The 26,784-nt window shown below is 45.5% G+C and overlaps 1 protein-coding gene across 3 annotated transcripts in view; it reads left to right on the forward strand.

Moving 5' to 3' along the window:
- ARMC9 (armadillo repeat containing 9) overlaps positions 1 to 26,784 on the forward strand; it is a 128,859-nt gene that overhangs the window by 94,045 nt on the left and 8,030 nt on the right. For 2 of the 3 annotated variants that reach the window (XM_081050915.1, XM_081050917.1), the window contains 5 exons: positions 6,526 to 6,597; positions 7,850 to 7,954; positions 15,315 to 15,430; positions 19,945 to 20,081; positions 24,206 to 24,335. In XM_081050915.1, coding sequence (XP_080907041.1) covers positions 6,526 to 6,597; positions 7,850 to 7,954; positions 15,315 to 15,430; positions 19,945 to 20,081; positions 24,206 to 24,335 — 560 coding nt within the window. The remainder of the gene's footprint in view (positions 1 to 6,525; positions 6,598 to 7,849; positions 7,955 to 15,314; positions 15,431 to 19,944; positions 20,082 to 24,205; positions 24,336 to 26,784) is intronic. The other variant, XM_081050916.1, reaches the window with a different exon arrangement.

A 26,784-nucleotide genomic window follows, 5' to 3' on the forward strand; every position in this document is an offset into this window, starting at 1 on the left:
TGAAATTCTTGTCTTGTGTCATGTGTGTATGTGATTATGTGTCCTATGTGCTCGTTCCAAGTCCACGGTGACACGGAACAAATAGGGCCAAGCACAGAAGCCTCTCTGTACCCCCCATAGACCCTAAGAAATGACAAATACTTGCTGAATGTTGAAAAAGTGAGTGGCTGCATCTAAACACTGAGACTGCTTGGGTTCGAGCCTTGTCCTACCACTTAGCAGTTGTATGGCCTTGGGCAAGTTGGTTAACCTCTCCGGCCTCCGTGCCCTCATCTGTAAAGACTATGAATACCCATTTCATCAGGTGACAGTGAGGATAGAATGAAATAATCTCTGTAAAGTGTTAGCACAGACAGGATACATGTTAGCCCTGAGTGTTAAGATTCTCATCATAATCTAGAGGCAGATTAGACGGATGCTGGAATAAAGGTTCCTCATGAGTTGAGCTGCAGCCAAGGCCAGTGGGTGGTCAGGATGGAGCTGGGGGCAGAAAGCAGGGAGAAGAGAAGGGGGATACCCTCTTGGGTAAAAGGAGGAGAGGGAGGTTGTTCCCAGTGCAGAATTCCGGTAATAGCTGGCCTGTGAGGTTCTTCCTGAAAAACCAGATTCAAATTCCTACCACCCCATCCCTCCCCACCCCAATAGCTTGAGAAACACTGACAAATTCTTGCTTTTCAAACCTGCCTCATCTGGATTCTATGAGGACTATGAGGTTCATCTAAACAATATTTCAGAACATATATGGTTTATTGAATAATAGTTTTTCCTTATGACATTTCTGCTGACAAGTAAGAAAATACTTCATTGTGTCAGGGGTGTGTTTTCAGTTCTGGGGTAGTAGCTTCTTGTGAGCTAGCGCCACCCCTACTCACTCAGGGTTGGGGGAACACACTCAGATTTGGTTTCTGGGTCTGTCACTCCTCCCCCCACCCCAGCCCATCTCGTGAGCACACTCATATGACCGCTGTTTAGAAGGAACCACGATTCAGGTTACCCGAGGTCCTCTTGTCTATAAAAGGCATAGTGTCTGGACACTGCTATGATGTTGGCTTCCTCTCTCTGTTCCACAAAAGCTTTCCACTGTCTTTCACTTCCGGTCCTATTAAGCCTCCAAGCCTCCTCTGATTCTGTGTATTTTATCTTTGAATAAGCTCGGCTTTTCACAGAGCAATTTGCCATCATCGCCTTATATCTTGCTGTGTTCACTTAAGACTTCAGAAAAAGCAAGCAAATTGAACAGCTAAAGCAATGGGTTAGAAGATCAAGGAAGTAAAGGACTTGGGGTGTCTTTGGTTTCTGTCGTGTGGTTAGGAACTGAGCTGACCATTGGACCAGCCCACATGACCCCAATGTGTTTCGTGAATAGGAAAGTTGCTATCTAGGAGAGCCTCTGCACATCAAAATGCAGCCTCCAGGTTGTAGGACCTTCTCCACCCACAGTCCTGGGAACACACTCAAGAGAGCTGCAAAAAGGGAAAGGGTCCATTCCACTAGGGAAATTCTGTTGACTGCACTACCTGCCTGGTCACCTGGGTCCACCCTTCCTCTCCCATGTGGAGTGTTTTCCCCTTATTTTTTTTTACAAAGAGTGAGATTTACAGTTCAGTGTTCTAAGAAGGTGTCTCAAATTTAAACTGCTGGTAGAAGTCTTATAATTATTTCAAGTGGAAAACACACTCGATACTTTCACTTGTCATATGTAAAACCACTTGAATACATTCTGCTCTCCGCGTTGTATCTGTAAGAATCTGAGTTTTCAAATGCATTTAGTGGTTAACCTTAGTCTTGTTTTCAGGCCAAGTGCTTAGAATCTGGTTTGTCTGGAGTATTATGTATCTAAAGCTTCCAGTTAAGAATCTTGTAGTGTCATAAGATCACCAAGCTGCTATGGGGAAGCTTCATACTAGAACATCTAAATTCATCTCAGCTCGAGTGCCTTTTTTATGAGGCATTCTTAATTTCTTGAAGTAATCACTTATCACTAAGCGTTACCTTTGGTAATCTGATGCATTCTGCTAAAACGTACATAAAGACCAGTAATTTTAGTAAAATTCCTTCCAACAATGATATTTAAAACCCCACCCCAATGAGGCATTTATTCTTGAAGCATTCCCTTATCCCTCACCCCCTTCTTTCACAAAGTAGATTTCAAAATATGTTTCATTTGGAATTCACAAGCAGCTGGGGAAAGGTAGCGATGTGGGCCGGTGCTGTTTTCAGGCTGGGCCCTCTGGCAGCGGGGCGTGACCACCCTCAGCTGCTTGCACTTGAGTGAGGCAAATTCTTCCCCCTTGAACTGGGGGAGACGAATGGAAAGCAGCTGCTCCTCTCCCAGACAGAATGTTGCGGCTGTAATTATCCTTGAATGTGGCCTGGGTTTGCCCATTTCAGAAAGTCCTTATACGTCCTCCCTCCGTTGTTCGAATGCACTTGACACCAACCGAAAAAGTGAAACAAGTGCCTGCTATCAGCAGGCGTCATTCTCGGTCGGCTCTCTGCTTACACTTCCCACCACGTCTTGTGGTTTCCTCCGCCTTCCCGAATCTCCCTCCGCGTAAAGTTTCCCAAGTGTTGCTGGAAACGGATTGAATAGTATTGAATTAAGCCCTTGCTTCTCTTTGTTAAATTGCACTTTCCAGCTCTACAGGTCCAGCTCATTTTACTGTTGCCCTTGATATTGCAGGAGTCCGAACGATGCCTCCATTTCCTTTTCACCAATATTAGTGTTTCTTACAAAAACAGTGACAGTGACATGCTTATATCTATCCAGTATACAGGACTCTTCAAAATCAGAGAACTTGAGAAACTTCCTCCAACAGTAAGTCATGATTTTAACGGCGTCAGCAAGATGATCTCACTTGCTGGATGGAGAAACCTAGTCACTGAAAAGAATCCTGTCTTTCCAAATAGAGCCTCATTACAAAACTTTAACCAAGAACTGACAATTTAGGAGTGAATGGTTTTCACGTCTGTTTTCTTAACCTGTAGGCATTTTACATTAACATAACATTTCTGAAAGCGCCAATATTTGCCTGTTGTGTTTTGCCAGTGGACAAACTGTGGTTGAGTTAACGAATTCCGCAGGTGGTGAGATATGCCCCCCTGGTTCTTCTTCTAGCCCCACACTTACATGGTAATTAATGCATATAAAAGGGTGACATAAATCACGGCCAAATGCAGAGCTTGTCCTCTGTTTTGGAGTTTAGGGAAGGCCCATCAGTTACCAACAGATTTAACTATAAAGTACTTTTAATGAAAAAAAGATCCAACTTGTTTTAACTAAAAATAAAAATTGAATAAATATCTCAGTGAAGCTCTTACTACCTCGTTTTTGAACGAGTTAATAAATCAAGTTCCAATTTGTGATTGATACTTTGCAGGTGAATTTCTCACATGTGTACCTGTTGTCCAGGATAAAAAAATAATTTTGCCAGTGCTGGCTGGTAGCCATCAACTGTATACTTTTCATTGAACTGGAATGTGGATGTTTGCTTTGTTTCTTAACGTTCCATATTCCATTCTGGCAAGGGAGAGTGGTACATCAGCAATACCTCCGTGAAACTGTCATCCATATGCCCATTTCTACCTGGGGTTTCTGAGGCTCCGTTCCCTGGAAAAGAGCTGAAATACTACCCCACTGCCCAGAGCGCCCTTCCACTCACTGACCACAGAGCCCACGGCTTTTGCTCACAAGGAGCAGGGATATTCCTGAATTAATCATATGTGGTATACACTATTTGATCGCTAAGATGTTGGTATTTTAGTAAACTGAACTGTAATCCAGGGCAGCAGTATAAATCTTACCTCGCTGTCCCAGAGCTGACCTGAGGTCGGGCCTCACAGATAGCATTACCTCTGAGGGACCCCGAGTGAAATTTCAGGATGGTGGGTATGGGAGCACTTGGCAGAGCTGCCTGTTAGGTGAAGCTGCAGGAGGAGAAGGCAGTTGCCCTGGCTATGGAGAATGAGTCAGGACCAGGGCTTAGGTTGACCATGAACCTGCCGTCCCAGGTAGGACAAGAGTGTGGATTCTCCATTTGTGATTAAAGGGATGAGACTGTGGACTCCAGAATCCTGCTCTTGCTCTCCTCTTCTCTCTCTGCCCCACTGAGCTCAGTTTCAACCAGGCACTGGGGACCCTCAGGCCTCAGAAGACCCGGTCAGTTCAGCCTGTACCTCCTCAGAAACAAGCTACTCTACAGGGCCCCCAAGTGGCCGAGTCAAAAGATCTGGACAGAAAGGGGCTGCCCCAAGGCCAGCCTATCACCGTGGACTTGTCGGTTCTCTCAAGCTCGGTTTCCACATCAGACCAAATAGGTATAATAAAATGAACCCACACAGAGTCATCCTTGTGAGAGTGAAGATGTAAAGTGCTATGCAAATAGAAGGTGGGCTCCTCAATGGTTCTGTAATAAGAGGGCATAACACAAATGCTCTCAAACGTACTGCTGTCTCCTCAGCAGCCCACGCTACCAGTAAGACAGGCTGATTGTCAGAAAAGGCTCTGGGTTGTCCTGGAACCTGCCTCTTAGTCTGCTGGTTGTGGTCTGCCTTTGGGGACCACCTAGAATAAGTCAAATCCCCTTTTCTTAAGACAGCCCATCCTGGGGTGATACCACCTAGTGATGGGAGAGGTGCTAACTGTACTAAAAAGAGAGCTGAGGAGACAGGGCTGCACCCCACTGCAAGAGCCCTACCAAGAGGCAGTCCTCTGGGGAATTTGAGCCTTCAGATTCCTTGGAAACCGACTCAGAAAAAAATCAAATTCGCAACAGACTGAGACATCCAGAATGATTAGAAATTAGTTTGAAAAGAAGCACAGGGTACTCGTTTGCAGAATAGAGCTTTCTCTTCCTGTTGGCAAGTTTAGAGGAGCTCAATTACAGGTTGTTGAATGGGCAAGGAATCAGGGGAAGGATTGATTAGATGATCTCAGGGACTGTTGTCACCAAGGCATGATGGCCTGGGGCACCCCTCCCTCCAAGACTGGACCTGCTCTTGGACTGCCAGATTCCTCCAGGGCCCATCTCACTTCCACGGCAGGCCAGCCCTCTTCATACAGACACAGTCCTTCCTTAGTACCTCAGGCAGATGAAGGTCTGGTCTGTTTTGTACTGATCTTTATCATTTAACCTGCAGAGGACAGTGTCATCTCCAAAGCCCTGGCAGGGCGTGGGAAAGAGTACCGCAGGCTCCCCGTTACCATGTACGTTGCTCAGCTGGCATTGATTAGACGCAGGCTCATGACCTCTCATATATGCTATTATTTTAACTCCTCTCTTTTTATTTTGAGATAACTGTAGATTCACATGCAATTATTAGAAATAATACAGAAATATTCTATGTACTCTTTACCCAATTCCATCCAATGGTAACACCTTGCAACCTGTAAACAACCAGGGTGTTAACAGTGATACATTCAAGGTTTAGATTTCGGTTCCCACAGGATCCCTTTTATAGCCACCCACTTCCCTCCCACGTGAGTCTCCTCCTTAGCTCCTGGCAACCACTAATCTGTTCTCCATTTCCTTAGCTTTGCCATTTCAAGGCTATTACGTAAATGGAATCATGTAGTCTGTAACCACTGAGCACTGGCTTTTTTCACACAACATAATTCCCTGGAGATTCCTCCAGGTTTGTGTGTGTGGTATGGTTGATGGATGTACCATAGTTTGTTTAACCATTCTTTGGAAAGACATCAGTTCCCAGTTTTGGGATATTGCGAATAAAGCTGCTGTAAACATCCGTGTCCAGATGTTTGTGTGACAATGAGATTCCCTTTCCCTGGGATAAATGCCCAAGAGCGTAATGGCTGGGTCGTGTATAGGTACATGTTTTACTTTTAAGAAACTGCCAAGCTGTTTTCCTGAGTGGCTGTGCCAGTTACTTGTATTCCCTCCAGCAATGTATGAGTGATCCAGTTTCTGTGCATCCTCACCAGCATTTGGAGTTGTCATTATGTTTTATTTTAGTCGTTCTGGTAGGCGTGGAGTGATATCTCACTGTGGTGTTCGTGGTAATCCCTTATTATCCTTTTGTTCTAAACAGGATCTGTAGTGATATCTCCCATTTCATTCTTGATATTAGTCATTTTTCTCTTCTTTTTATTTGTCAGTCTTTATAGAAGCCTGACAATTTTATTAATCTTTTCAAAGGACCAGCTTTTTGTTTCACTTTCCTGTTTATTGAGTTCTGCTCTTTATTATTTCCCTCCTTTTGCTTACTTTGGGTTTATTTTGTTCTTTTTCTATGTTCTTGAAACTTTCTATCTTTCAATTTGTCTCAAGAATGTTCGTAATTGTTCGTTGAAGCATTTTTAGGATGGCTGCTTTAAAATCTGTCAGATAACATCTCTGTTATCTTGATGTTAGCACCTGTTGTCCCTTTTCATTCATTTTGAGAGCTCCCTGGTTCCTGGTATGATGAGTGATTAATTATTTAAACCTGGGTGTTTCGGGTATTGTTGGGAGAATTTTGATCTTATTTAAACCTTGTTTTAGCTGGCTTCTTCTGATACTCTGGCAGGGAAAGCACGGGCCCCTCATCATTGCTGCCAGGTGTGGGCAGAAGTCCAGGTTCTACCTCCTGTTTCTGCAGGTAGGGTGCGAGTTCTGGGTTCCTTCTAGGCCTCCACTCATACCTCTCTGACTAGAAGGAGTAGGAATGCCTCCTTACCGCTCCCCACGTGGCCTTCCCTGACAACACGGGAACGCGGTGGGCAGTAGTGAAAGTCTTGAATCTCTACCAGGCCACCTCTGACACCATCCCAGCATGGAGAGGGGGGACATCTTGTTACTGCCTAGTGGGGGTGGAAGTCCAGACTCTTCACCTGGTCTCCATTCTCACCTCTGGGTGGAGGGGGGTGCCTCATCAACTCCTAATTAGGATGATGTTCCCCCTCCATACTTTTCCTTCTCTCTGATCACCCCAGCTGGGTATGTTGGGGTGTCTCGTGACACCTGCTGAGGGTAGAAGTTGAGGTTCCCCAAGGCTCTTGCTGGTGTGGTTCGAGGTGGGGTGACAATGATTTCTGTGGTGTTTAGTTATTTTCTAAAAGTTTTGTCATGCTAGGCTCCCCTTTCCTGGTTCTTTGGCCAAAGGGAGCAGACTTCTGGGGGACTTTATTTGTTTTTCTTCACCATTCATGTTTCTGGGTTGCTGGCTTCTTCAGCTCCAAGTCTGGAATCGATAAGGCAAAAAGAAAACCCAGGGAACTCACTACCTTTCATTCCCATGTCCCAAGGTACCTGGCCAGTCTGCCTCCTCCTCTCCAGATTTCAGGGTCTCTTACATATATTTTCTATGTAATGTCCAGTATTTTGGTTATACTTAGTGGGAAACAGGGAAAAGTATATCTACTCCATCTTCCCTAAAGCAAAACAACTCTTTTTGTTGAATCCTCTTACTTATTGACTCTAAATTACTTGAGAAAAACAAGCCTATACTAGACAGTTTTGTATCCCCTGTAAGGCCTGTAGATTTTTAGGTGCTTAATAATTATTTATAGACTGCCTGGTTTGGTTGTTTGCATGGCACCTTGACCTCACAGAGAGAAATTCTGAGAACTGTGACCAGGAGACTGTTAAGCATCTTATTGAACCTCTTTACATCTGCAGTTGTGGAAGTGCTCATTAGGCTCCCAGCTTCCTACCAAGGTGGGCTGGCATTGTCGCTTTCACCTTCATTGAGAGGTTATGAGCAGAAGGTACACTGCCCCTGAGACCCACGAGTTGCTGTGGTTGGGCTAAGGCCTTCTCATTTCATGGCAGGGGCCCATTTGGGGGACTCACCCCTCTGGGATCTTGCGGCAGGGGATCCAGGATGTTCACCCATGTGTCCTTTGAAACAGGAGGACCATGACACTATGGAAGCCGACCTGGACAAAGACGAACTGATCCAGCCCCAGCTCGGAGAACTGTCCGGCGAGAAGCTCCTGACCACAGAGTACTTGGGAGTAAGTACCACGTGAAGGGGTGGGGGTCCTGAAATAGAAAGGAGGGGTGGACCTGTGGTGACTGAGCATTTGCAATAGCGTATAAGGATCTGCTTTGGTCTGTCATGATGCTGTGATCCTGAGAAATTCCATGTTGGCCAATGTGCTTCCAGTGGCCCTTCTACCTGTCGCAAAGAGACATGCTGGTGAACAGAAGAGGGACAAGAATATAACTAAAAGGCACGTGCCAGGGACCTTCATAATACCTGACGGCCTGCCCTTCCTCAGTGGTAATCGTGTACCATCCAGCTTCTTAGAGTTCGTGTGTCTTATCCATCAGAAGGGAATTGGACGTCATCAGCACACAGGTGACAGCTGACACCATCAGAGCAGATGTGGTTGCTTGCTGAAGCAGAGAATAGAAAAGGAGAAAGGAGTTGAGGACAGAGGACTCTACCAGCATGTCAGGAGAGGAAGAAAGAGGAGGGGCCCCGAGGAGGACAGAAAATGAACAGAGAGGCTTGAGGAGGGCAGGAGGACGCAGTGCCACAGAAAACAGAAGGGACGAGTGTTTCAAGACGGACTGAGTAGTTAGTTCAAGCCTCTGAGAGGTCTATGGAGTCACACTCGATGATGGGGCCAAAATCTGACCTCGGAGAGTTCCCCAATGACTCTGACGCTTAGCAGCTCTGGGAGCCGCTGGTTACCACCCACCAGCTAAGTAGGGAAGGGCATGCGTCTGGCGGGCGCTGCCAGTCGGTCAGGCTCTAGTGGCGCATGCAAGGGCTTTAAGCTCGTATCTTCATAACTGCTTGTGACAAATGGTAGAACCTGCCCGAAATAAAAGACATTTCACTGGGGAATACGTGCCCCAAAAATCATGATTCATGCTTCCCATTCTGCTATACTAGATAGAGTGCAGATTTTTCAAAATCAATCCAAAGAGGTTGACTTTTTGACACATTGTATCAGAAAATTGTCTTCAAAAAGTTTTTCTTGAATGGGTGCAATTTGCCTAATGCACAGCAGAATGCTGAAAAAGTTGAAGACATAGGTGTTACCTTCAACAAGTTTACACAAGAAGACACAGAGCAGATAAAACTGCGCTGTTGATGAAGGTTGTAGATAACAGCGGGGAGTGGTCAGCGGTTTGGCAGTTATTGTCCTGTGATGTCAGAGTTGGCGCAAGGTTTCTCAAACTCCCAGACCATCGAATGTGGGTTAAAAATAGTCTACGCCCTGCCCCAGACCTCATCGCCATAATCCCAGGAATTGGTTATTGTACACACCAATGATTTAGAAACTACTAGCTTGGGGGTGAGGGTGGAGGTGTAGTTGGGGATGGGGGCTGGGGGCACCAGTGGGTTCAGGGATGCAAGGAAGCAGAGTCCAGGATTCTGGACCCAGTAGCTTGTCCCCTGCTGGGTGTTTGCTGCCACTCCCTTCCCTGCAAGGCTGTATTGCAGTGCTTGCCTCCCACTTGCAAATGGCTCCAGTATTCTGCAGGGCCCAGGCCACAAAAAGTGCTGAAGACCACAGGGGCCTCAGAAAGCTTGCGACAAGAGAACGAGTCACTTTTCCTCAGCTTGCATCAGCGTGAGCATGTCAGTGGACATGTCACACGTATTGCCTACTCATGATTTTGGTGCAAAGCAGCATGCCACGTTTCTTCTTGAGCCTCTGATTATCAGGTCAAGACTGGTGATTTTGCCAACTTCTCCTTGCATGGTTATTTCTGAATTTTTTAGACTCATGCATACTATGCTGAATAATCATTTAATTCTTCCTAAATAGAATACCTTGGTTTCAATATCTTTATCACCTTGGTTAAAGGGATGTAGATATTTAATCATAGAATCTTAGTTTTTTGTTTCTATTTTGAAGTTTAAACTTACTAAACTGTTGTTTAGTTACCTTTAACAACAGTAATAGGCTTGACTTAAATTAGTTTAGCACATGTCATGGACCAGCCCCATGCTGACTGTTTCACACATCTGATTCCATTTAATGTAATCCTCCCTATAAACTGTAGGTATATACTGCTATTGTCCCATTTTATGGAAGAAGAAGCAAAAAGCAGAGAATCCTGCCTTATCAGTAAGAAAGGAAAATCTGGGTTTTATGGCATCTTCAGTTTATGGGGTTTTGGAGGCATTCTTTAAAATAAAGGGATACAAAGGTATAAAAGTGAATACTTAATTTAGAATGAGACTGGAAAAACAAATCACAGTCAAATTCAAATTTGAAGAACTGACAGATACCACAAACAGAAAATAGTGTTTTAGTGAACTAGCTGCTCAGCCCACTTTGTAGTCTTTTTCTGTGTGTATATTTTTTGTTTTATGCCCTTTGAGTGCCTTTACGTATATTATGAGTTTGTAATTTTTCTACAGAAAGAAAGGAAGTCAGTTCTTCCTGTAACACATTTAGTAAAATTTTCTTACTGTTGACGGATTAGAAAATTTTCTTTCAGCCTCACATTTAGTTTTTGGTAATATAGAAAGAAACAGCAGAAGGGAAGTCAGAATAGAAGGAAATGGCAGTGTTAAGTAATAACAGTTAAAAAATCCTACTTTTGCAAATTTTACAAAAACATATGACCATGTGAACACATTGCTAGGGCCCCTTCTGGGGCCTTGGAGCTTTATTTGCATTAGTTCCGTGGTAGTTCTGCCTCAGTGCCTGAGCCCTTTATTCACAAGCTTGAGCCTCTTGGTCATAAGGTGTTGGATGCAGCTCCTGGCACAAATCCATGATAAAGTCAGGAAGAGGCTAAACATGCAGGTTAACCAAATCCACCCCCTCTATAGTGCTTTTCCTGAAGCTCCATCTGGTGATTTCCACATACCTTTTACTGGTCAGAACTGGGTCACATGGCCCCTAGCTGCAAAGGAGTCTTGTAAGGTGAGTATTGTTCAGTAGACACATTTTGTGGCAACAAAGCAGAGTTCTGTTGGTCAAGAAGGAGAGAATGTATATTGGGTAGACAGCTAGCAGTGTCTGCTTCAGCTTTCAGGTTACTTTCTATTATTATAGATATATTACGTACCTGTAATTTCATACTGCTTTGTAACATGTCATACTTTCAGTGATTCACCAATACTCAAAAACTAGTAAATGGGAAATATATTTTTTTACCTAAATTGACATGTGTTGACCATCTTCTACTACTAAATAAATAAATTACATTCAGCTAAATCATGTGCTGCATTTTTTACATTGTGGTTAAATATGCTGCATTCTTTTAGTAACAGAACCTTCTTTCAAAGAAACTCTCCATCTGTAATATACATAAAAGCTGAGTTCCTCTGGATGAGTAAGGTGGGTTGTTGCGTCCTGCACAACACAAGCTGTGGGAAGGCGAGGGAGGCGGCGAGGGTTATAAAGAGACAGAGAGACATAAAGAGACAGAGACTCAAATATAGTTAAATCACAGAGGACCAAGGGATTCACAACCTCAAAGGACTGGAGCCCCGAATCGGGTCACCGTGGGTATTTATTGATTTTTTACAATAGAGATCACATGATTAGGCGCAGGGTCTGTGAATCTCTTACACCACACAATAATCATTCATTCCAAATCCCTTAATTGTCCCAAAGCAACTGATGCATACCATCCCCCAAATGACCAAGGTGTGGTGCATACAATCCCTGGGGGAACAAGTCTCACAAGATAAGATTATCCCATGAGCCAAACAGGAGGGGCGAGATGCTATTGTTCTAATGGGTCCATTACACCTGAGGGTAAAGGACAATAGTTGAGGCATGCGTCAGCAGCTTCTCAGAAGAGGAGGGGCACAGCTACCTCCTAACTTTACATTAGCTCATGGGGGTCCTAGGGGGGTCCCGTCTGGCTTAGGTTGTTTCTCCCGTGAGAAATCTTACCCGTCTTTTACTGCAGACCCTGCTTACCCCGTGTTTTACTGCAGACCCTGCTTACAAGGACCAAACTTGGAGACTTAGAGTAGTATAAACTCAACCCCAATGAGGGACAATCCCGCAGGGTCACCTTTCCCTAAGGAAAGATTGGAGGGGACAGACTGCTAGGTTGCTGTGTGACTACAGTGGGTGTCAGGAACCCTTTCTCTTCTCTCCCGACAACCCATGAAGCATTTCTGAGGAACTCAGTGTAGACAGTCGAGTGTTGGACCAGATACTGTTTACAATCTTTCCAGCCCCAAAAGGCTCCTTGGCAACTAAGGGGCCCAGAGACCTCATGGGCCACAGGCTCACCCTGCAAGTACAGCAGGTTGTAAGGCGGACAGAAAGCACCCTCTGGAAAGTGGCTGCTCTGAGGCACTGGACGTGCCAAATGCAATAGTGCTGGGCCCGTACACTTAACCCTCTTCACAAGCACTTTTCCTCAGGCATTCTGACAACAGGCCAGACTCGGTTTCCTCATCCATTGAAAAGGACAGCTCCACCCACTCTAAATTATTTCTTAGGTTCTTAGACCCATGAAGCTTTAAGGAGATGGTATGACTGATTAGGTTTTCCAAAGGCTGAAACACTCAAATATAAGTGATGTGTTTTCTTCCCTCCAGGAAGGAAGGAGGAGGGTTGAGCTCGGAAGGACAGTAGAGCTGGGAGGAGGAGGCAGAGGGCTAGCGACAGACTTGAAAGAACCCACATATTCACTGTCTCCCTTTTCCAGTAGCTTAAGACTTAGCCTGTTTAGCCCTCTGTGGAAAGACCCAAGTGTTCTGACTGGCATTAACAGAGGGCATTAAGAGAAGGCATGAATGGTCCTAAAGTACCACTGAAAATTGGACTTAAAGGGCCTGCTCTGGTGATAAGGGTGGGCATATAAATTTGGCTCTAGATACTGGGGGAGGGGCAATGTGACAGAAGGGAAATCGGAGTAGAAGCAGACAGCAGTATTAAGTGATTACAGTTAAAATAGCCTCTTTTGCAAATTTCACGAGCAATATAAAGGGAGATGAAACTGCGTTTTAGTTCTTATTTGGAAAGCTAATTTATGTTCTCTTTCCTTCAAGAGTGTAAAGTCCTCCCACCTTCTCTCTCCTATCTTTTCCCCTTCACACTCCCTTCCATCTGCCCCACCCCCCTTCCAGTGCCGATTTGGGCCCAACCTGTCCACCACGCTAGCTGGTAGCTGCCCCCACAGTACTAGTGAGGCCTATTGATTCTTTCCCATAGGAAACTGGCCCGTTTTTTCTTCTCCCTACCTCAAATAGAGTAGGTAAACTCTAATAACTTTTCAGTACAAATCAAGAAATCACAGATGTAATTTCAATGAAAAAAAATTTTTGTACTTTTCTGTTTTTGAAATAATTATAGATTACAGAAAGTTGAAAAAGTAGTACAGAAAGGCCCCATCCACCCAGTGGTACCGTCTTGTGTAACTTGAAGCACAACTTCAAACCAGGAAATTGGTGTTGGTACAATTCACAGACTTTATTTAGATTTCACAGGTTTTACAGTGATTTTCTTTTTTAAAACAAGTTTTCTTAATTATTAACATAGTATAACTATATTACAGAAAACTTGGAAAATAGAGAAAAAAAACATGTTTCCCTGAAAATAAGACCTAGCCAGACAATCAGTTCTAATGCATCTTTTGGAGCAAAGATTAATATAAGACCCGGTCTTATTTTCATATAAGACTGGGTATAATATATAATATAATATAATATAATATAATATAATATAATATAATTAATATAATTAATATAATATACCGGGTCTTATATTAATTTTTACTCCAAAAGACGCATTAGAGCTAACTGTCCGACCAGGTCTTATTCTCAGGGAAACATGGAATTATTCTTGGTTCTACTATCCTATATAGCCACTGTAATCATTTCAGTGTCTCACTAAATCCTTCCAGTCTTTCTGTGTACTTTTAGCATAATTGAAAACATCATTTATGTTCAGTATTGTAACTTGACTTTAATGTTTTAAATAAACGTTTTTTCCCTAACCTAGTCATTATCATTGTAAATGGTTATATAATATTTTAAATGAATATGCCTTGTTTTACTTAAATATTCCCCTATTACTGGACAGTTAGATTGTTCTATAGAGTTTTACTCTATAATAATTTTGTAACCAGCAACTCTGTTTATTTAACATTTTCCATATTTTGGATTCTTTCATTAGGATTGACACCCGAGGATATGAACATTTTTACAATTCTTGATATAAAATGCCAAATTACCCAAAAGAGCTGTCTCAAATTTCCATGCCACTAACGTTTTGAAATATTGCCAGCAGTGGATGGGATCATTTTTTAAATTGTCACCCATTTAATAGTTGAAGAATGATTCCTTTTTGGTAAAATTACAGTTTCTGATTACTCATGTCAAACAAACTCAAAAAGAATCTGAAGGCTTTGGCTAGAAATAAATGATAAAGATTTATTCAAGGGCCTTAGGGTTTGCAAACCAGAAACACAACTAGGCGATACCCAGAGTGTTCCCAAGAAGAAAAGCTGAGGGCTCTTACAGTAAAAAGTACGTTCTTAAGAAGAATGGGTCCTGCATTCTTAGGCTCAGGATTGGTCCAAGATGGTTATCCTGTCGATGACCAGTGGTCTGTACAGTGGATTTCAGGTGGTGGATACATGAACATTCTTCCTCAGTCTTTCAAGGGGTAATCAGAGGGTTATCTGGAGGTCTGATGTCTATCCAGACATTGACCCAGGACTGGAAAGTTCAAAAGGTCAAGTTCCCAGGCTAGTTAGAACAAGAATAGAATCATTTCCTCAGGCCTCAACCTTCTTGATTTTAGTGACTCAGCAGCTTGACTATAGTGACTCCATTTATTTCTTTATTCCTTACTTGTAAAATTGATCACTTTTTTCTATTTTCTGGTGATATTTTCTAGTTTGTGACTTGGCTGTTTGAATTTTTTGCCCAGTTACCTATTAAGTGTTTTACTTACTGAGTTGTAAGAGCTCCTTATCTAATGAAAATTTTAACCTTTACTCTGTTAAATTTGCTGCAAATATATCTTCTCAGTTGTTTACCTCTTAATTTGGCTTATCTTTAACATGTATGTGGAAATGTTAATTTTTCATGAAATCAAATCTGTCCATCTTTTTTCCCTTCTCAACTTCCAAAAGTCAGTCTTCTCCAGAGATGTGACAAGTTACTATATTCAACTGTTTTCATCTCCTTTTTTCCATGGTTTGATTTCTTTTTCAAATGTATAGTGCTAAATGATATAATATGCAAACCTAAAGGGATTTTTCCCCAAATATTCTTTCTCTGAAAAATCTTTGTCATGATCTTTCCTCATTTATTTGCAAAGCCACTTATTCCTGTAGATTAATTTATTAATTGTAGTAAATTCTACTTCAAGGTCAGCTCTTAAGTACATGATTTCTCCAGCCCCGTTTCCTCTTTCCATCCACCAGATCATGACCAACACGGGGAAGACGAGGCGGAAGGGCCCGGCCAGCGCACAGTGGGGTGGTGATGAGCCCCTGCGCCGGCCTGTCACCCCCGGCGGCCACAGGAATGGGTACCCAGTGTAAGTTTGGGCTAAAGGAGGCGGGAATCGATTTTCTTAAGCTTCATTTTCATTAACGGCAATGTAAGATGTATGTATTTAAAATTTCAAAATAAAATGTTCATATTGGGAAGCATTTATCTCTTCATTGTTTATCTTTTGGGGATTTTTGAAGGGAGGTTGAGTCCCCCCCTTCCCCCAGGTTTCTTCTTCCAAAAAAATGAAGTGGTTGGATTTCAGGATCTCCAGGGCCATTCCTCCAGGAGAAGCCAAGTGAGAGCCAGTGTAATTTCAAAGGAAAGGATCAGAAGGAATTGTGAGTCTACCCAGGAAAAACTCTTGTTTTCTTTTCTGCAGCCTCTCCTCAGGCACTTTTTTGGGCTGGAGTGTCAGAGCGTAAGACAGCAAATCGACTTAAATTCAGATGAATTTTTAAAGCAACTATAAGCATTCTTAGTTGCCAAGACTTATTCATTCTTCATAGCCATGCTTTTACCCTGTTTACATAAATAAAACTAGTCTGGTTACCCAGATCCTCTGGTCTATGCAACACATGTTGAATAAATATTTCCAATGAAAGTGCTATATGTTATTTAGTTATCCCCTATAGTTGGGCAGTTTGGTTGTTTCCAGTTTTATTCTACAGTGATTTCTAATGAACACTCAGGTGCCAGGAATACAGCAACAAACAAAACATGGAAATACCTACCCTCATGCATCTCCTTGCATGGATGCTGGGGACACCGGAGCCCCAGCACCCAGATCTTGCCAAGTTCCGTTGCCCATCTGGGACTTGACCTGGAATTTCGAGGCCCATGCCATGCACTGGTGCCCTAAGATGGGTGATTTGATTTCAAAACTAGTCATCATGTACTTCATATTTTGAGGGTTTTTGTTTTAATTACTAATATGCAAACTAATATGCCTTTTTCTCTTAAACCTACAACCAGTATTTTTTAACCTACAGAAAATTTGAAAGAATATTACAATGAAGGGCTTCGAACTTAACATTTTGCTACCTTTGCACTCTCACATGCTCTCTCACACTCGCTCTTTCTATGTGCTTAACGTATAATTTACACACTTGTATATATATTTTTTTCTGAACTGTCTGAAAAAAGATTGCAGGCTTTCAGCACACATCTCCTAAGAATAACATCCTGTACTTACCCACATTATCTCACCAAAGAAAGGTAACATTAATAACATTATATAGTATATCAATAGTCCCTAATTGTCCCCAAAATGTCATTTATATCTGATGGGTTTTGTGGAGGTTTTTCTTTTTTATTCAGAATATAGCCAAGTGTCAACTACTGGTAAATCCAGTTTATAAACATAATATCTTTTTTTGAATGGAAGTAGTTACAGGAACTAATGAAATTCATCTTGTTTAACATGGGAAAGGGGACACCAAATCATCATTTTTTAAAATTATTTTTAAATTATCTTTTAAAGTTGTTAAAACCCTGGCTTCACAGAGAAGCAATTAGAACAGGATAGTTTGACCAGAGAAAAGGATAAGGGGACTCATAAATATAAGATCTAACCAATGGGCACCATTAATTCTTGAATCAGAGAATTAACTTTATAGAGAAAGAAAAGGACATTTTTCCTTGACTGGGGAGCACGTGTGGCTGTCCCCTTATTTGTGGAAGTGGTCCCTGCAAGGAATGAGAGCCCTCATTTTCCGGAAACGATGGACCTTCCCACTCTAATGAAGCAATAACCTATCACCAGCTCCCTCGATGGGGCCAGTTCAACAAACATGTATGCCAGGTGGTGTGCGGATTGCCAGGGATGCAAAAATCCATGACATGTGATTCCTGCCCTCAGAAGCACAGAGCTAGTGCCTAATAGAGGAGCGAGCCACGGGGTGTGATGTGGCAAGCGGGTGGGTGATGGTGGAATTTTAGGTCAGCCTCTTTAAAAAGTTATACACACTGCATGCACAACCAGCACGCCCAAGAACCCAGTGTTGTCGGGAGTGTCCGGAGTGTAGATAAATCGAGAACCTCAGTGATCTTGGGGACATTCTGACAATATGCATTACATGTATTCAAGATACTAGTACTTTTGGAGTCAGTAATCCCATTTCTAGGATTTTATACTGAGAAGAAATCGGAATTTTGCAGGTACATATACAAGTGTATTTATTGCCATGTTATTTATGAAATGAGAAATAATCTCAGTGCCCAAAGTAGCAGGCTGATTACATAAATTATATATCCACATAAAACAGTATTGAAAACGATGTTTTAGAAGAATGTTGAATGCATGGCTAGAGCCTCACAATATATTAAGTGAAAAAGCAAATTATAGAATCGTATGGATCTAGCCTGCTGGCCACTTACAGGGATCCCGTGTGTGTGTGTGTGTGTGTGTGTGTGTGTGTTTTAGTATATATTTGCATTTTTAAAAAAGAGTGAGAGATATCAAATGTTAATAGTGGTTATGTCTAGGTGTTGGGAGGGCAGGTCATTCTATATATTCTATATGTTTTCCTAATTTTTCATGATAAATACTGGTTTAATAATCCAGAAAAGAAAGGTTGAAAGTAAAAACAAATAGTCGCCCCTTGGCTGTGGGGATACCCCCACTCACCCAACGTCAGATGTATGCTTCCCCTCCTCCCCTCGGCCTGTTTTCTTCTTGTCTGAGCCTCACTCTACCGTGGATTCTAGATGCCCTCTCCCATCCCTGTCCAAACTTTGCTCCATCTTCAGCCTCTCCTACTGCCTTCTTTCCTGAGCCTGGGCTTCCCTCAGGCCCCCTCTGGGTACTTCCCTGGTCCATCCTCCTCTCCCATCACAGCCGCACATGGTCTGACCGTGACTTCAGCAACTATTGCTGCCACAGCCACTCAGCATCTCAACATCTCTCTAGGTTGCCATTTCTGATCACTGCCCTCCTGGTAGCTCTCCCACCTCCACATCCCGTCACCACTTTGGGCTGGTCTCCCGACTCTCACCCCTCTTTTTCCTAAAATGTTGTGTTTCTCGGGACCCGTTTAAGGTCCCCAGCCCATCCTGCTTGTTCTCCGGTTTCCACTACACACTGCTGATGTCCACATCTCTAACTCCAGCCCAGACTTGCCCCCAAAGGCTAGACGTGTCCCCACAGCACCCCAATTCAGAGTTTCCTAGATGAACACAAATGTTTTCTGAGGTCCCTCCTTCAGGTAATGGCATTAATATCCCCAAACACTTGAGCCAGAATCCCATCCCGTGGACTAGTGAGCCCTCTGCTTCCCACCTGTTCTCCCAGCTCTGGTCCTTCTCTCTGCCTTCCTTAAGCCCAGGCCCAGGAGAGCTGTCTAGCATCTCTCTGACCATAGACAGAATGATCTTTCTAGCATCGCATCATGGAGTGTTATTACTGTGACACCTATCATCATTAGACATAAAATCTAATCAAACCCTGGCTGGTCTGGTCCTTCTCAATTGACCCCTCTCCTACAACTTCGGCCCTGGAAGCTCCCCAGGACACCCTGCACTCTCCAGCCTACATTTTTTGTGGTGCCTTAAATCTTTCTGTAGCAACGCAGCATAAGTAATATTTTTTTTTGCCTCTCCACCTTGCTCATGGTGTTACTTCTGCTGGGAGATTTTCCCTCTTTGGGCCCCAAGCAAGCCCCAGATCAGAGTTCAGGCTTGGCTGAGTGACACCACACACACACACAGCATTTCCTGTCCCCTCAGGTCTGTTAAGTGTGCTTATCTTTGCTGCTGGAATTGACATTCAAGAACAACCATTTCGTAGGTCCTAATCCTTGGAAGGGTGGGCCATGTCATGGTGTGTCCCGCCCAGCCCTTGCTGGAGCAGCTGGCTAGTTGTCTCCTTGCTGAAGAGGAGTGAGTGCTGTGCACCCACATGGAGAGCCTTCAGGATCTGTTGTAAAGGCTGACCGAGGAGCCTCCCGCCTTGACCCCCTGTGAGGTGCTCGCCAGGTCCCGTCTCTCACACCTGGACTGGGGTCTGGCACAATGAGACACACAACACATATCTTCTGGATAAGTGAGTCTCTGACAGCCATCTCCACTGACCCAGGTGCCCAGTGAGGCAAGGCATGCACCATTTAGGTAGTAGCACAGAGAACAAGCTCTTCCTCAGCCCTGTACCTGCCTATTGCCTATTGTGTGCCTAACGTGACAGGTCATGTCTTCTCTGATCAGATTCGTCCCTTTGCTAATCTGCTTCATCCTGGGAGAAAAAACTAGAAGATGGGTGCCTTAAATCGCTTGGTTGAAATGTCATTTTCCCATGTCACCTAGAATCATAAGATAGAATTGTGTCTTAGAAAGATTCTAAGCCACGTATCACTGTAAATTTAGAAGAGCTAACAGAGCAGGGTAAGGGTACTTCCTGGTTTCTGCCAATACCCTTAAAAGATTTAGTATCTGCTAATCTCCATTTAACAAAAGAATCTCAGGTACTTTCACTTTTTGTATGTGTTTGTGATGCTGTAATGTAGTCAGCAGTCAATACCTCCTGGCTCTCTGTATCAATTGCTCCTTTTTCATTTTCTCTTCCAGGCTGGAAGACCATCCCACTTGTCCCCAGATGGTCCACTGTGCCAGAAATGGCTACTTCCCGACTCTGCTGAACTCCCACCTTCCAGTCTGCAAGGGGGGCGAGCCTGGTGCTTCTGAACCTTGTGCTTCATCTTCATGTAAGAACACTGACAGAATGGGGGGCAGCTCTGGGGCAGCTGATGCCTAGAATCTGATGAAGCAGCCGCCACTACAGACCCCAAAAGATTCAGCCTCCCACTGGCTCCTGCGAAACCCCCTGAGCTCGGCCACTGCCCCGAGTCATAGAGTCCCCGGCACCTCCGCTCAGACAGCCAGACGTGACTGAGTTTTTCCTCCAGACACCCTGCTCTCAGAGCACCGTGTCCAGTGCTCAGGTCTGTAAGCTATTTGGGCAAGATTTCTGATTGGGGAGAGCCATGTTTAATGTGAGATTTCAGAGTAGAAATCTCAACACGATTTAGATCTGTGACCACGGTTTGCTACTTCACACTCAGTGCCGATGTGGTCAGCCGCTTGTCAGAAATGGGCAGCTAGGAGCAAAAACTACTGTGGGGAGTAGTTTCCAAACGTGTTTTGAAGCATCTGGTTGACTTCACCAGAGACCAATGGGGGATAAGGGGATTTTTCAGAGGCCAGAAAAAATATGTATGCCTTGCATCAGAAATGTACAAAGTACTTTTTTTTTTAGTTTTCAAGAGGAAATTAAAAGGATATGAGCAGGCCAGATAAGACTGTAATCTCCATTCAAATAGGAAAAACAACAGAGGAGCAGGTCAGATTCCAGTATGAGAAACATCTGAGAACTTTTATCATCTGTTCACAATTGGATACAAACGCTTCCAGGCCCGGCTCGGAGCAGCAGGCCATTCAGTCACAGAGCATGAAGGAAGCCAGGCTATTTGGGACTCCGGGGAGGGTCTCTTGACTGTGAGCAGTTTAAGGGTTCTGCCAACTTTGGTCACCTGTTATTTTACTTGTGTCTGATTAGAGCTGTAAACATTAACATGCCTTCCCTAATAGTTGATTGGCTCAATTTATCCAAAGATTTCTGCTGCCAGGGTGGAGGTTCTAGGTGGTCTAACAATTTTTGCCAATTTTACCTAGTGCCATTGAGTTAAAAATAGTTTCCAGTTTTGTAAGCCTAGATCTCCAAAAAATTGCATTTAGGATAACTTTATTACCGGTAACATTCTACTTTTACCAAAATGACCACGAGGGCAGGCAGCCCTCTGTCTCGCACCAATTGTAAGTATGGTCCTATCTTTTGGAAAGATTTATCTGTTGGGGGCGGGGAGGCATTTGAAGTTGTCATGGATAGACAGGGCTGAGTGGCAGCAGATGTTCTTGCCCGGAATGTGGACGTTATTTTCAAGAACAATTGATGTTAGCTAGCCCTGACAACGCTAAGGCCTAGCAAATACTGGTTCCTCAAATGAAGACAGTGGGCACCTACCAGGGACTCTGCCTTGGGGATCACTAGCGCCTCTCCCTGGGGAGGTAGCAGCTGCTCACCAGCCCCCCAATCCCCAGATGGGCAACCTGGGACCAGTGCAGCTGCTCTTCCTAAGTCATGTTGTCGAATGCACCCCCTTAGCCTGCTCTGAATGCTGACACCACAATCCATGTGTCCCACCTCCTGTCTGCTTATTTGTACAGGCCTGGCTGGAACCCCAGACCTCCCCTGTGCCCATCAACTGCCCCCTACCCTCCCTCCTCAGCAGACTCCAGCACACTAACCCCCAGTCTGCCCTCACTCCACCTGCCAGAGACAAGGCATATTCACCTCTCTTGCCCTGCCTTGCCAGGCCTGTTCCAGCCGCAGTTTAGCCCCTTTCATTCTCCTTTAAAATCCTTTTACTTACCCTCTTTGAGGCTTGTCCAGCCACAGGCAACCCAGGACTGACGTACCTGGATCAATGTCAGCTCCCCCTCTGGTCTCACTGCCGCCATCTCTCCCTCTTCTTACCCAGCCTCTACATGAGGGTAGGTGGCAAACAGGCCTCGGTTTATGTGCCTGAGTGCTGTGTTGAGACTGGTTCTGAGACTGTGTCTGGGCTCAGCCGACGTAAGTGCCATGTTTGATGAGCAAGGAGAGGAAGAAGGCACTGGTGGGCTGGATGGCCACCCCAATCCTCATTCTTTCTCAGTCAGGAGCTCATCTGACTTTCTCTTGACCCTCCTGTCCTTGCAGTCCTGCTTCCCCAGCCCTTTTTTCCACTTTTACACTCTTGCTCACCTTGCCCCCCATCCATTCTGCCCTTGCCCAGCTACTCCCACAGGTACCGTCACACATACATAACTTGCTACTGAGTCTGGCCTCCTGGCCTTCACTCAGGCTGGGCATTGATGCCACACCTCCAGACCCAGTGGGAACCCATTACCATGGCCTACCCTCAAGTTTGTTCAGGAAGCCCCCTTCACACCCATGCATTCAGTCAACACGGAGGATAAAACTCAGGATGAGGAACCTGTGGGATCCTCAAACTGTTTGATTAGTTGAACACAGAGCCAGAAAGGACATTCTTTGTAAGCAAAGGACTCAGCCCCAGAGTGCCAAGAGGAAATTGTTCCCAAGGGGAAAAGCCAAAAATGTGACTTAGAATTTTGCAAGACATTGGCCTGAGGAAAGTTATTCTCATTTCCTCATCCATCAAGACTCTCTTGGATATCAAAATCACATGCCCTGTCAGAGGACGCTGGAGGTAAAATGCCCGGTGCTGTCTGAAATGAATTAACAGATAGGAAAACAGTACTTTGCCTCAGGAAGCCTCAGGTACACACACACACAGCTGTCCTTCTCCTGGCACTTTCAGTGGCTCTGTTTATCTGTGGTGAGACATCTGAAAGTCTGCAATGTGGCATACAGTGGATGGAAGGGGGACTACCGTCTGGTGACTAAAGCAAGACCTCAGAAAGTCTCAGGAGAATTCATCTTGGTTCTTCTCTCCTGTGGGGGAAGGGAGTGGCTTTCCCACCCATCTCCCAAACTCCACTGCCTGGGAAAGCCCCTGATCCTGGAGGACAGCCTACTCCTGGGTGCCATCTTGTAACTCCATTAATTGTAATGGATTTTCCACCTAATTGTTATTTCATACACCTGGGTTTTGTCTCCTGGGCTTTATTATAAGCCCATTGACCAGAGGGCGCAGACAAGCTGGCCTATTGTCCATTGAAGAACGAATCAAAGAAGGCTAAAATTCTAGTTCCAGACCCAGTTCTCAGTGGAGACTGTCCAGTGTGGACTATAAATAAAGCCACCCATTGGGTTTCACACCAGAAATAGATTCCTTATTTGGGTCAAAAGAGAGTTACCTGGAAGTCAGAGTTGCAGGCTTGCTACTGGTTTGATGAAACCTGCAGGTAAGATTCTTTATATTTAAGATAAAGCAGAGGCCACATTACAAAGGTACTAGAGAGATTTTATTTAAATGAAAGAACTGGAAGGAGCTTGGATTAAGGAAGCAGCGAATCCAGACTTTGTCACAGTATTGCTCTAACAGTGACATGGACCTCTTTGGCTGTAGAAAGAGGAGAGGTGGGGTCAGAGAAGAAGGCATCTGTGCCATTTGAAATACAGAATAGGCTCATCCCCAGCCCCCAGGGAGAGCTCCTCTCCAATGTCTCTGGGACTTCTCCCGTCACTTCCCTGTGAAGATCTCCAGGATGACCCTGATGGCCTGGTCCTCAGCCGTGGCCTGAGCTCAAGTGCTGCTAGTTGGGAACTAGGGCAGTTGCTGCCCCTGTGGGTGGCCTGAGGGATTCAGGCCTAAAGGTACCGGGGCGACTCAGGCTGAAGAGAACCCCCACTCTGGGTTGCCAGATTTAACAAATACAAATACAGGACACCCAGTTAAATATGAATTTCCGAAAAACACAATTTTTCAGTGTGTGTCCGTGTTCCTGTGTGGTGGTGCCAAGCAGTGGCCCAGGGAGACAATTCCAAGTTTTGTTGGCTTTTCCCTGAGATGCAGAGGGGGGCAAGGGAGGCAAGAGGGCTGATGGTCTGCACTTCCCCGTGATGTGTGTATTCCAGCCAGAGTGCCCATTGTACCCCAAGCTTATAAAGACTGTACATCAAGTGGCTGCCTAGAAAGTCCTCAGGCTGCACAAGTAAACAAATCCCCGTCCATAGGCGCCAGGGACCCATCAGGGCTGGCCTGGGGTACGTGCTTTTCTTGGCTTTTCGGCCCAGCCCAATAAAGAGCACCCTCAAAGAGGTTCCTGAACAGAAGTCGACTGAGCTCTCTCTCCTCCTCCCCAGCCTCCATGGACACCAAGCCAGGAGCGTGGTTGCCAGCAGGACGTCAAGGAGAGCCTCGCCTGCCCCCATCCAGGGCCCCCGGCCAGCCGATGGAGGTGCCCTGGGCCCTAGGCAGTGGAGAAACCACCAGGTAGGGATGGGAGGTGTCCTGAGAAGGCTCCTCTGAGGCCCAGCCTCTGCCGACAGAAGCAAAGGAGCATTTCTCTGGGGCCTGAGGCAAGGTGCCAAGATACCCACGGGAATGCAGCCACCACGTCTGATAACCTCAGAGCCCAAGGGGGGTTTATCAATTGTCAGACCCGAAAGAGAGGAAACTTATAAGCATGCCCAAGGGACTAGTTTCAAGAACTGTTGGGTGAACATGTTTAGGGGGATGTGTGATTCAGGGTAACTTGAGGGCAGTGTCCTGTCATAGCAATTTGTGTTGGAGAAAGTGAGATGGAGGGGAGAAAGGTGGAGAATGAGGTTAGTAAAATGGCTTGGCTCCAGTGTCAGCTTCCTAAAACAGAAACTGGACCCCATAAGCAGAAAAAAGGGTGCTTTCTCTTCCTCTGCACCAAATAAGCACAGACTGGCCCTTGAGGGGTCACTCAGGGTCTTTAGAATCTAGAAAGGGCCTTTTCGATGATCTCACAGGCCCCTTCTTTCAGATCTGAGGAAGCCTGCTCAGGGAGAGGGGCCTGGCTGGTCTCAGAAGCAGCCTGTCTCCTGACCACCATCCGTGGACGCCTGTGGGAAGGGCAGTAAGGCCCAAGTAAGGGGAGCTGCCCCCACTACCTCCTGGCCACGCAGTGCCCAGCAGGCCGAGTGTTCCAAGAAGGAGAAGCCAACCTCCTTTACGAAAACGCTGGACTAGTATGTTTAACGTGACTACACCCTTGGAGTCTCTGAATTAGAGTACTTATACCATGCTGACGGGTCAGGCCTTCTGTGCCCCACATTTTTATAGAATAGGGAAGGACTTCCATGATTGTACCCCAAGGAAGCCTCTGAGTGAACAGGCCCACACCCCAGCTGTGGTGGTGGCTGACTCCTTCAGCAGCGGGGTTCTTGGGGAGGGGCCTTGAGGAGACATGGGAGAGCCACATTCCAGGGTCCCAGGTATAAAGTCACCTGTCCCCTGCAGTTGTTTCTCCTTCACCATGTATAGGGGTCATAGAAACCAGCCCACTAGCCCTCCCCTTACTCAGGCCTTACTGCCCTTCCCACAGGCTCCCACTGATGGAAAACCCATAGAAACAGGAATTCCCACTGAGTTCTAGAGGCCATGGGAACACCTGCAGTTGCCACTGCCACCGAGAATAGGCAGAGGCCTAGCAGAGCAGCACCCACTGTGGAGAAAGTCAGAGAAGGGGTGGGGCAAGAGGGGTGGGAAGTGCTGAAGCCCATCCCCTCAGCGGCAGGCAACACCCCTGCACCTTCCTTTCCAGACTCTGTTTTTAGCAGACATTGGAGATGGGCGTGGGAGTACCAGGGGCAGCAGAGCTGTGTGAGGCTCAGCTGGAAGGACTTTGGGACCTGCACTGGGATGGGGTGCCAGTCCTGACTATCTCTACCAAGCGAGGATGCAAAAGGTGGCTGGGTGAGCCAGAGGCTGGGGTCTGAGTGGGGTTGGGGGACCTGGAGGGGCCAGGCATCTCGTCTCCAGCCATACCCCTGACCAGCTGGGGACCCGGGCGCCCACCTCCCCTGGGCTTCCTCCCTCTCAGAGTGGCTGAAGGGGCTGGGACTGGAACTGCCCAAGGCCCACGGGCTGGTCAACTGGGTCAGGGGTTCTCGGCTCTCAGCATCCTCCTGGAGGGCTCAAACTGAGAGACCTCAGCGGGGTGGGCCAAAGCAGAGGCTGGGCCCCTGCTGCCTTCGCCTCCTGGCTCCCAGGGCCAACCCGCTATCTAATCCTGTGGTTCAGCAAGGCCAAACCTGCCCTTCCGGTGCGAGGGCCATTTCTTTCTCTTTCTTGTAAATGCTGAATTCATTTCTGAGGCTCATCACTAGGGATAGTCATCTCTCCCCAGAAATAACTGTTTTCATAGTAGACAGGGGACCCCAAAGGCTCTTTTCTTAGAAATACCCCACCTTGTTACACCAAGTGGAGTAACCAATTGGCCCTCCAAGCTTCTGTTGGGCACATATGCCCTCTTGGGGTTAAACCCATGGGTGCGCTCTCCTTAATGTCAATCACTTGAATTCAACTCTTATTGTAAGTTTGGGGGGGGGGGGCTTTGTTTGAGAAAGAGGAGGATGGAAAGAGGGAGAACATGCTGTTCCATGTCCCCCTCCCCCGTTGGTTATTACCCCTGCCTGAAATATTCTTTCCCCATCCCCAACCTCCTCTTCACCCGGCTGCTCCATCGTAACTAAGTATCCCTTCCTCCCGCCTGATCCCAAAGTGCAGTCACACAGCCGCGTTCCAGGTCCACAGAGTCCAGTGTGTGGCCCGCCATCTTCAAAGATAGGGGCCACATGTAGGGTTGTTTGTCCCTGTGTTCCCATGCCTGTCCTAGAGCAGGCTCTCAAAATATTTGTTTGCTGAATCAGTAGGAGGAAGGACGAGAGAGTGGCTCTCTGCATGTCTCGGG

This window comes from Rhinolophus hipposideros (genome assembly GCF_964194185.1).
Source record: "Rhinolophus hipposideros genome assembly, chromosome: 6".
Taxonomy (NCBI): domain Eukaryota; kingdom Metazoa; phylum Chordata; class Mammalia; order Chiroptera; family Rhinolophidae; genus Rhinolophus; species Rhinolophus hipposideros.